The sequence below is a fragment of the Procambarus clarkii genome, chromosome 50 (genome assembly GCF_040958095.1).
Source record: "Procambarus clarkii isolate CNS0578487 chromosome 50, FALCON_Pclarkii_2.0, whole genome shotgun sequence".
NCBI classification, from domain to species: domain Eukaryota; kingdom Metazoa; phylum Arthropoda; class Malacostraca; order Decapoda; family Cambaridae; genus Procambarus; species Procambarus clarkii.
Genome location: NC_091199.1, coordinates 13,516,975 through 13,529,470, shown reverse-complemented (window position 1 = coordinate 13,529,470; position 12,496 = coordinate 13,516,975). Strand labels below are relative to the sequence as shown.

The 12,496-nt window shown below is 41.7% G+C and overlaps 1 protein-coding gene across 1 annotated transcript in view; it reads right to left on the bottom strand.

Moving 5' to 3' along the window:
• LOC123748468 (multiple PDZ domain protein) overlaps positions 1–12,496 on the bottom strand; it is a 1,300,933-nt gene that overhangs the window by 344,389 nt on the left and 944,048 nt on the right. The window contains 1 exon segment of the mRNA XM_069303573.1: positions 6,159–6,323. Coding sequence (XP_069159674.1) covers positions 6,159–6,323 — 165 coding nt within the window.

Sequence of the window (12,496 nt, the reverse complement as noted above, 5' to 3'; positions counted from 1 at the left end):
CCTAAGGGATCCCTCGGTATTTACATATTATACTCATCCAATACGGGATTTAAAAAATGTATTTATCTAGTTCCTATATTCATGTGTGATTGGTTGACATTCTGCAGAGCTCGGTGTTAGCCAATCACTGGGGAGTCTTTCCTCTTTAGTCACTGGTGAATGCTACGTCACATTCCCGGAGAACCAATCAGGGGAGGGGGTGGCGAGAATTTTCCTTGTTCTGTATTGGCTACACAATCCTTGCGAAGAACCAATAAGGTGCGAGTTTTCCCACATTACCAAACACAAAAGGCAGTTATGTATTTAATAAATTGTTGTTATTTTCTTGATTTGGGGATCAAGAAAAAGTGACAAGGAGGGAAGCACCCTGCTTCATAAATGCAAGGAATGGCACACATCTGTCCTTTCTTACACTTAACAAAAAAATTATTTAAATATAAAAAAGATCTATTAAATAATTAATGAAATCTATATTTTGTTCAGCATTAAAAAATAATTATTACTACTACTGTTATTACTACTGATACAACGTATGCATTTCTCACGGGATTAACGCTAAAATACTACATGCTACAAAAAATACAATTGCTAAAAATACCTTATCCTAGGATATCCAGGAGTAGATTGGGGAATCTAGGCAATACAGGTACTTTAAAGGGCAGGAAAGTTTGTAAGCAAGATTTCAGTCAACTTTTGCTGCATGTCTGACCACAAGGTAGGTTGGCATTTAGAAGGTAAGTTCTGGGAACCACCGAGGGTATATTTGCTAACCTCAGCAAACATAAAATGGGTTTTAAGTTTATTGCTCTGTAGTTTCAACATTTATTAGAACGTTGCATCGACGTTAGAACGTTGTTTCGACGTTAGAACGTTGTTTCGACGTTAGAACGTTGTTTCGACGTTAGAACGTTGTTTCGACGTTAGAACGTTGTCTCGACGTTAGAACGTTGTTTCTACGTTAGAACGTTGTTTCAACGTTGTTAGAACGTTGTTAGAACGTTGTTTCTACGTTAGAACGTTGTTTAAACGTTGTTAGAACGTTGTTTCAACGTTGTTAGACCGTTGTTTCAACGGTGTTAGAAAGTAGTTTCAACGTTGTTTCAACGTTTGTTAGAACTGTTTCAACGTTTGTTAGAACGTTGTTTCAACGTTTGTTTGAACTGTTTCAACGTTTGTTTGAACTGTTTCAACGTTTGTTAGAACGTTGTTTCAACGTTTGTTAGAGCGTTGTTTCAACGTTTATTAGAACGTTTCAACGTTTATTAAAACGTTGTTTCAACGCTGCCTCAGAGTAGGAACAACTTTCTGACTACGTTGGGTACTTGCTGGGGAGGCTATCTTAGCAGGTTTCAAACTGTTTATGTAAAAGGGAATCCTTTTCCTGTATTATATGGATCCTAAACCAAGCAATCAAAATGTTCAGTCATGTACACATTGTTCTAACAAGTTACAGACGATCAAGGAAGACTTCAAGTGTTTTAATACAGTCCACCAACCACGTGCTCTGTTGGTCCTTGGTATATTCCACCAACCACGTGCTCTGTTGGTCCTTGGTATATTCCACCAACCACGTGCTCTGTTGGTCCTTGGTATATTCCACCAACCATGTGCTCTGTTGGTCCTTGGTATATTCCACCAACCACGTGCTCTGTTGGTCCTTGGTATATTCCACCAACCACGTGCTCTGTTGGTTCTCAATACAGTCCACCAACCATGTGCTCTGTTGGTCCTTGGTATATTCCACCATGTGCTCTGTTGGTTCTCAATACAGTCCACCAACCATGTGCTCTGTTGGTCCTTGGTATATTCCACCAACCACGTGCTCTGTTGGTTCTCAATACAGTCCACCAACCATGTGCTCTGTTGGTCCTTGGTATATTCCACCAACCACGTGCTCTGTTGGTCCTTGGTATATTCCACCAACCACGTGCTCTGTTGGTTCTCAATACAGTCCACCAACCATGTGCTCTGTTGGTCCTTGGTATATTCCACCAACCACGTGCTCTGTTGGTTCTCAATACAGTCCACCAACCATGTGCTCTGTTGGTCCTTGGTATATTCCACCAACCACGTGCTCTGTTGGTTCTCAATACAGTCCACCAACCATGTGCTCTGTTGGTCCTTGGTATATTCCACCAACCACGTGCTCTGTTGGTTCTCAATACAGTCCACCAACCACGTGCTCTGTTGGTCCTTGGTATATTCCACCATGTGCTCTGTTGGTTCTCAATACAGTCCACCAACCACGTGCTCTGTTGGTCCTTGGTATAGTCCACCAACCACGTGCTCTGTTGGTTCTCAATACAGTCCACCAACCACGTGCTCTGTTGGTTCTCAATACAGTCCACCAACCACGTGCTCTGTTGGTCCTTGGTATATTCCACCAACCATGTGCTCTGTTGGTTCTCAATACAGTCCACCAACCATGTGCTCTGTTGGTTCTCAATACAGTCCACCAACCACGTGCTCTGTTGGTTCTCAATACAGCCCACCAACCACGTGCTCTGATGGTTCTCAATACAGCCCACCAACCACGTGCTTTCCTAACTACAGTACATCTGACTACAGCTGTGATGTCATTGATGTAGGTGTAATGAAACAATTGACGAAGGTGTCATTGTGGCAATATGGTTCCCGTAGCAGAGTGGTCCCCGTCCTCGGTTCACAACCGAAGTACCCGGGTCAATCACCAGCCAGGACAGACAAGGTTGGACATGTTTCTTTTCGCCTGATAAGCCTGTTCACCTGGGAGTACAGTAGGTACTCGAGAATTAGGCTATTGTGGGCAGCATACTGGGGTGATGTTAGTATTTGGGACAGTAAGGACCCTGATAAGCTTAAGCATATACACACGCACATTATATATATATATATATATATATATATATATATATATATATATATATATATATATATATATAAAAGACTGATATGAAGAATTATGGTGGTTGTTGGTGGTGGTAGCGGGGAAGAGAATGTTTGTAGCTAAAGAAATGGTAACAGCCCTGTTTGTCATTAACCCAAAGAAGTGTTTGAAACAGAGGAGCATAGTAGGAACAGTCAAAGTGATAATACTTAAGAAACCAATGCGTGAAAATAATATTTTAGATTTAGTGTTAATGAACAGGGAAACACAAATTAATGACATCGAAATAGGGAGTGAGCTAGGGAACAGTGATCACAACAAAATCAGATTTAGCATAGAATGGAATAGATCTGTAGGAAAAAAATCCGTTAAAGTGCCAGATTTTCGAAAAGCTGATTTTAATAGCCTAAGAATTTTTGGGGGGTCAAATAGATTGGAAATTCTTGGGCATGGGGGGTGGGCCGGTCTTGGAGCGAGACATGAACCCAACGATAGGTGACGTTAAAAGGGATTTCGATGTGGATTCAAAATATAACTTATTTAAAAATATTCTAAACAAAGCAAAGGAACGTAGTATTTCATACAAATTGAATAGATCGAATACTAATGACCCAAAATGGATAACAAAGGATTTGAAGAACCTTATAGGTAGGAGGAGAGCTTGGTACAAAAGGATTAGGCATGAGGAAGTCAGTTTAGAACAGGAATTCATACAACTGGTTAGAAATGTTAAAAAGAGAGAGAGAGAGATAAGTAGGGCAAAAAGAAACTATGAAGTTCGCATAGCAGGGCAAGCAAAGACAAATCCTAAAGAGTTTTTCAGTTATATCATACAAAGATTAGGGAAAGGATAGGTTCATTAAAAACTGAGACAGGTCAGATAACGGATAATGACGAGGAGATGAGTAGTACTTTTAATAAATATTTTATCTCTGTATTTACTAAAGAGGAACTCCAGCATAGTTGAGGCAGTTGATAGTGGTAAGGATTGTGATGTTGTGTACCTTGACTATATCAAACCTTTTGATACAGTGCCACATGAAAGACTGATCAAAAAGATAGAGGCTCATGGTATTGGGGGTGCTATATTAAGTTGGATTAGGGCATGGCTATACCAAAGGAAATAGAGTTAGTATAAATGGGGTTAAGTCAGAGTGGGATAATGTTGTAAGTGGAGTGCCTCAAGGCTCTGTCCTGGGACCTCTGCTGTTTATAATACATATAAATGATTTAGATTCAGGTTTGAGCAGCAATATTTGCAAATTTGCCGACACAAAAATCGGTAGGGAAATAAACACGGAAAAAGATTCACTATCACTTCAAGTCAATCTAAATAGGGTTTTGAAATGGTCAAAAGATTGGCAGATGCAGTTTAATGCTGATAAATGTAAAGTTTTGATGCTAGGTAATGATGATAAAAGTTACAAGATACGAGCTAGATGGTGTTGAGATTGTGAAGCTGGATTGTGAAAGGGATCTGGGAGTTATGATTATTAAGAAATTAAAACCAAGAGATCAATGCATAAATGTTCATAATAAGGCAAATAGGACACTGGGATTTATTAATCGAAGAGTTGGTAGCGGGACACCTGGTGTTGTTCTTCACCTATATCTTGCTCTGGTTAGGCCCCATTTAGATTATGCAGTTCAGTTTTGGTCGCCGTACAATAGAATGGATATAAATTCATTTGAACGTGTCCAGCGTAGGATGACAAAGTTAATTCCCCCAAATTAGAAACCTGTCATATGAAGACAGATTAACAGAGCTTGGATTGCATTCACTGGAAGGGCAAAGGGTTGGGGGTGACATGATGGAGGTTTACAAGTGGATGAATGATCATAACAAAGGGGATATTAATAGGGTTATCTTGAGGTTATCTTGAGATGATTTCGGGGCTTTAGTGTCCCCGCGGCCCGGTCCTCGACCAGGCCTCCACCCCCAGGAAGCAGCCTGTGACAGCTGACTAACACCCAGGTACCTATTTACTGCTAGGTAACAGGGGCATTCAGGGTGAAAGAAACTTTGCCCATTTGTTTCTGCCTCGTGCGGGAATCGAACCCGCTCCACAGAATTACGAGTCCTGCGCGCTATCCACCAGGCTACGAGGCCCCTAATTATTAAAAGGGTATTAAAAGGGTATTAAAAGTTTCAACACAGGACGGGACATGAAACAATGGGTGTGGATTGGATAAGTTTAGATTGAGGAAAGACATGGGTAAATACTGGTTCGGTAACAGGGTTGTTGATTTGTGGAACCATTTACCGCATAACGTGGTGGAGGTGGGGTCCCTCGATTGTTTCAAGCGTGGGTTGGACACGTATATGAGTGGGATTGGGTAGTTATAAATAAGAGCTGCCTCGTATGGACCAATAATCCTTCTGGAGTTATCTTTGTTCTTAAGTTATAATAATTTGACAATGTATTTTGGAACTATGTAAGTTGTCGAGTGGTAGTTTCAAAGACGATTACAAGGGGGGACCAAAGTAGTTTTTCAGGTACAGTAAAATATCGTCATGTTAGGTCGTCAAAATGACACATACGGACACGAGCATGGTAGTGCAACCACAACACCACATGAACTAAAATACTCAAGATACACTAAGATTATAATTCATGAAATATTCTTACTCATCTCATAAGCTGTGATACGCAGATGGCAACACTGACAACGATATATCAATGGACAACTTACACAGACACTAGCGTATAGAATACATTATTCCCCCCCCCCCCCCGACATTGTTTCATCACATTTCATGTCAACGAGTGATAGGATGCGATGCAAAGCAACACTCACAGAGCGCACATACATAAAGAACATATGAAAACAAACACCAAACTGTTGCCATCGGGGTGGGTTTACACAGTAGGGCGGGAGAGGTCGGGAAAGAGATGCATTCTCTTGTGCAATATTCAACACCTGATGGTAGAATGCATGTCTACGGCTATGTATCAGGATGTCTATTTTACAGGTTGACGGAGGGGGGGGGGGGGTGGGAATGGGTGGTAAGGAAGTAGGTTACGAGCTAAACAACACAACATGGTATTTTAAACAAAAGAAAAACATTCACTAGGTCACGATGCGTTTTCACTGAAAGACGAAATCAGTGTTTACAAATGCAGTAGGGTGTGCCAGACAAGAATACAAAATTTACACAAGTTTCCCATGCTTTCTCACAGGCAATTTCCATTTTCTGTGAGTAATTCCCGTGCTCTGTGATAGGTTTTAGACCTATACTCTGTTATTTTTAATATAGTCGCAGCAGCATCATCAGTCGTGCGATACTAACCTTGTAGACGTTGACGGGGGAGACAAGCTCAGCGGGATGGTGGGTGGCGGGAGGCAGAAGGGCCGAGGGTGACGCCAGGCTGAGAGTGAGCCCTGGAGGAGGAGGCTGCCTTGCGATGCCCTCCTCCACTACCTCCTCCTCGTGCCCAGCCTCGCTCCGCCTCAGCTGACATAAGGTCAAACGTTTTCAAACTCAAAAAGCAAACGAGAATTTAGTGAAAAAACAAAATGGCGGAGTGGCAGTGACGGTATTAAATCTCTCATATATACAGTTTTTTTGTGTAATAGAGGGCAGTGTGTCTTAAAGTTGCAGTGAATTGATGTTAGTCAACTGAACAACTTTCAAATCATCCTTGGTCATCCATCATCCATCTGACCAACAAGTGTGTGTGTTGGAGTGTTTATTGATCTCTGTTCTGTAGCAGCGGAAGGCGTTTCGTATTTAACAAGATTACCTGTGAAGCCACAGCAAGAGACCCCCCCCCGAACCCCCCCCCCCCGAACCCCCCCCCCCAACCCTCCGAACATCCCCCCACCCCAACCAAACACCTCCCCCCCCATCTGACGGGTAACTAGGGAACGATCAATGACCACCCACTTCAAGGTCCCCAGGGTGGAGACTGGCCTGAGTGGGTAATGGGATCTCCATGTTACACACTCCCATTAACCAGGCATCGTTAATGGAAGCTTCTTGTAACGCACCCATTACATAGACATCGCTAATGCAAGCTTTCTGTAACGCTCCCATTACCTAGACATCGCTAATGGAAGCTTCCTGTAATGCCCATTACCTAGACATCGCTAATGAAGCCCCCATTTCACACCCATTACCTAAAGGAAGCCCCCTTTTTACATATCCATTACCCAAGCATTGCTAATGAAAGCGCCCCGTTACATACCCATTACATGAGCACGTTTAAGGAAGGTAACCATTAATGGGTGCCTAATAAAACTTCCCTGTTACACTAATTACCCAGACATCGCTTATGGAAGCAACCCATTGATTGCATCGCTAATGGAAGCTACCCATTAATTCTATCGCTAATGGATGCTACACCTTGACCAGTGTCTACCTAAAAGGATCTATACCTGTTTCACGCCCATTACCTATTGATTCGTTAATAGAAGTTACCCATTGACGCCCCCCCCCCATCATCTCTCTGATGTACGATAATAAACCTAATCTCAACCCCCGGGATAGATTATATTATATATATATATATATATATATATATATATATATATATATATATATATATATATATATATATATATATATATATATATATATATATATATATATATTATATTTCTTGAAAAATACTGACAGAACGTACAAAAACGGACGGTTGTAGCCCTTAAAAAAAAATTTAACATTCTGAACTATTAATTTTAAAGCGGCCACGACAAGGGGAGCAGCCAAGCCTCAACATTCCAGCCCTAGATATATATATATATATATTATATATATCCTAAATTAGGCCTAAAAGGGTAGTTAATAGTCATATGATCTAAGACAGGTTCGGTTAACTTATTGGTCTATGGTGTGTTTCAGACACAATATACACTTTTAGGGCACTACGGTAATTTTTTGTACGTTCGACCAATAGTTTAGTTCATTTATATTGAAATGAATATATTATTTTTTTTATTTAAACTATATTTTAAACTTTATACTTTATACATAGTCTTGTAGTTATACATTAAAATCAACAATTTCCAATATACAAAAATATTTGTGTGTGTTTTACTATTTGTTTTTAATATTTGTATTTAGTTGCTGCAGAATCGAGCTATTAGCTCTTGGACCCCGTCTTTCTATCCGTCTGTTTTTGTCACTAATATTTCTACTACGTGTATTTCTAACACACACACACACACACACACGCACGCACGCACGCACACGCGCGCGCGCGCGCGCACACACACACACACACACACACACACACACACACACACACACACACACACACACACAGGAAGCAGCCCGTAGCAGTTGTCTAACTCCCAGGTACCTATTTACTGCAAAATGAACAGAGGTATCAGGGGTGAAAAACTTTGCCTATTTGTGTCTGATTTGGCCGGGAATCGAACCCGGGCCATTAGGACTACGACCGCTGAACACTGTCTACTCAGATGAGGCCCCTGCGTGCGTGCGTGGTTGCTTGTGTGTGTGTGTGTGTGTGTGTGTGTGTGTGTGTGTGTGTGTGTGTGTGTGTGTGTGTGAGAGAGAGAGAGATGCTTGATGAAGATTAAGCCACTCAAGAGGTGGCACGGGCATGAATAGCCCGTAAACGTGTGAGAGAATGTATATAATGTATGAAAGTATAAACCCACCTTAAGCCTCAGGTTCTGGGCTCTGGTATAGCCCCAAGGTCGCCCCACCAGCTGGTCAAAGGTCAGTGACTTGGGCAGCATCGCTGGGGTACAAGGGGGGCCACTTGTAAAGTAGGGGAGACCTACCCACTTATTCACTAGTGGGTGGAGTCGCCCACCATCCACACCAATGACTCGGTGTTCTCCATTATAAAAAAACCTACGTCAGACCAGTATGTGTGCGTGCAGCGCCCAGGAAGAACCCCGTGACGTATGTAATACACAGATCTTGTGTATGACGTATGGTTCTAACGAGGCACGGATGGTTCAATTCTGGACGGATTCGCCAGTCGATGACATGAGATTAAATTGACATCACTGTAAATTAACATCAATGTAAACTAGCATCAATGTAAATTGATTTAAGCCTAAGGTTATGTTCAAAGGAAACCCAATTTTGTTTATAATTTAATCTTCTGTAATCACTTTGTTTTCTTTAGTCCACTTCATTTATATTAATACGCTTTTTCTCATAAATTTGCATTCACTTCCTTAATTTACAATGGGAAAACTGTCCAATGTCTGAAATTATCATCCTGGTTCATCATTTTAAATTTTCATGAAAATGTTCACAGTTTGTAAATTTGTTTATAAATTCCCGCTACTTGTCCGGGGAAGATCTCCACCCCATCTCAAGTCTATATGTTTACAACAAATTTTCCACTTTGATATAATCTGCGTCAATCACAAAAGACAATTATGTCTAAATTATTTTAATTCTCCATCTCTCACTCCGAGTCTTTGAGTCTTTGTTCAATCTTTCCCCACAAAACAGTTTCAAACAAAACTGATTGAAAACTGACATTCAAAACTTGTAAACAAAAATGATATTTTGTTAATATATCGCAACTTATCCACTGCATCAACATTATATACAACATCGGAATCCTTTTTCAAGTGTTTAGAAACGTACAAATATTACACAGTGAACAATGAATATCTCCATTGTTAACTTCACTGGTCGTTGAGAGACAGTGTAAACAGGGGGTGACAGATGGGGTGACAGATGGGGTGACAGGGGTGACAGATACGGTGACAAGATGACACATACGGTGACAAGATGGCAGATACGGTGACAAGATGACATATACTGTGACAAGATGACAGATACGGTGACAGAAGATGTCATTAATACCATATAACATAACTATATACCAGAAAATATAAAAAAGCTATATCAAGGAAATCCTACAAACGTAAATACCCGTACAATCTGTACTCTCCAACAATACATCGCATTTTGACCTCAAAATCCCCGACGTCAAAATCTGGTGTACTACCATTCACCGCAGTTCGCTAAATGAACGGGGTGTCCCGTTTTCTATGCGTGGGTTCTCTGTTAGGTTCGGGTTGACCCCTAGCTCTCCGCCATAAGGGAGGTCGGATGCCAGAAGGGTATATGCACCCTAAATAAAAGTGGGAAGTGGAATGGAGAGGAGAGAGAGAGAGAGAGAGAGAGACGACCGATCACCTGATAAAACCAAAATGACTAAATTCTGATGCAAATTAATCCACAATAATTTCCTCCCAATAAAGACATAAGCCATCAATATACACACATGCACTGCTCTTAACCAGCCACTCACAGTGCAAAGTTCCCCTAAGTACAGACAAGTGGATCACCACCACTATTGTGTCCCAGTTGCTTCACATACACTTGGTGCCGGGAAAAAAAAGTGCTAATAGTTGTGTTGAAGGTTCTAATCTCATCAAAACACCACGAGACCCAAGAGCTGCCAAGATTTCTATTGAGGTGCCTCAACATGGCAATACAGAGGCGCAACATGGCACATTGCATTACGCATTCTACGTAAACAATGTTGTAACCCATCTTGTCTAACTCTAACGTTCTCTCAGCAACGTTTCCTTTAATACCTTGGAATAATTTCTACCGTGGGGACGCAATTCTGTTATGGAGAGAGATTTTATTTGTTATTTTTACAATATGCGGTCAATTCAGCGAGCATTGGGAACTGATCCCTATCTTGGGAAAAGATACTTTCAGCTAAACGCTACAGAGGAAATTATTCAGACCTTTTTATACTGCATAATATCACCTTCACATGAATATGAAGACTACGATCATATTCTTCTACACTGAAAGTGTTTATATAAAAACAAGTCATGGTTTTAGCGATATATATATATATATATATATATGGCACAACTCTCCTAAACACGAGAGTTAAGTATACAACTTTAGAACACTTTCCCACCAGGAGACTCGAACCCTAGCCAGCACAGAAGCCTTCCAGCAACTGGCATAACAGGTACGCCTTAACCCTCTGCACCACCGCTCAGACCCTTAAAAGAGATGGTAATTTCGGAGTATTTAAATCCCCCAAAGATCAACACCTCCCAAGAGCACCAGAGCAAGTGAGGGGTCATTTAGACGTTAATTTCATCAAGTCCCTGTTAATATGGGAAGACACAGTGTCTCTGCTTAAGGCACAACTCTCCTAAACACGAGAGTTAAGTATACAACTTTAGAACACTTTCCCACCAGGAGACTCGAACCCTAGCCAGCACAGAAGCCTTCCAGCAACTGGCATAACAGGTACGCCTTAACCCTCTGCACCACCGCTCAGACCCTTAAAAGAGATGGTAATTTCGGAGTATTTAAATCCCCCAAAGATCAACACCTCCCAAGAGCACCAGAGCAAGTGAGGGGTCATTTAGACGTTAATTTCATCAAGTCCCTGTTAATATGGGAAGACACAGTGTCTCTGCTTAAGGCACAACTCTCCTAAACACGAGAGTTAAGTATACAACTTTAGAACTCTTTCCCACCAGGAGACTCGAACCCTAGCCAGCACAGAAGCCTTCCAGCAACTGGCATAACAGGTACGCCTTAACCCTCTGCACCACCGCTCAGACCCTTAAAAGAGATGGTAATTTCGGAGTATTTAAATCCCCAAAGATCAACACCTCCCAAGAGCACCAGAGCAAGTGAGGGGTCATTTAGACGTTAATTTCATCAAGTCCCTGTTAATATGGGAAGACACAGTGTCTCTGCTTAAGGCACAACTCTCCTAAACACGAGAGTTAAGTATACAACTTTAGAACACTTTCCCACCAGGAGACTCGAACCCTAGCCAGCACAGAAGCCTTCCAGCAACTGGCATAACAGGTACGCCTTAACCCTCTGCACCACCGCTCAGACCCTTAAAAGAGATGGTAATTTCGGAGTATTTAAATCCCCCAAAGATCAACACCTCCCAAGAGCACCAGAGCAAGTGAGGGGTCATTTAGACGTTAATTTCATCAAGTCCCTGTTAATATGGGAAGACACAGTGTCTCTGCTTAAGGCACAACTCTCCTAAACACGAGAGTTAAGTATACAACTTTAGAACACTTTCCCACCAGGAGACTCGAACCCTAGCCAGCACAGAAGCCTTCCAGCAACTGGCATAACAGGTACGCCTTAACCCTCTGCACCACCGCTCAGACCCTTAAAAGAGATGGTAATTTCGGAGTATTTAAATCCCCCAAAGATCAACACCTCCCAAGAGCACCAGAGCAAGTGAGGGGTCATTTAGACGTTAATTTCATCAAGTCCCTGTTAATATGGGAAGACACAGTGTCTCTGCTTAAGGCACAACTCTCCTAAACACGAGAGTTAAGTATACAACTTTAGAACACTTTCCCACCAGGAGACTCGAACCCTAGCCAGCACAGAAGCCTTCCAGCAACTGGCATAACAGGTACGCCTTAACCCTCTGCACCACCGCTCAGACCCTTAAAAGAGATGGTAATTTCGGAGTATTTAAATCCCCCAAAGATCAACACCTCCCAAGAGCACCAGAGCAAGTGAGGGGTCATTTAGACGTTAATTTCATCAAGTCCCTGTTAATATGGGAAGACACAGTGTCTCTGCTTAAGGCACAACTCTCCTAAACACGAGAGTTAAGTATACAACTTTAGAACACTTTCCCACCAGGAGACTCGAACCCTAGCCAGCAC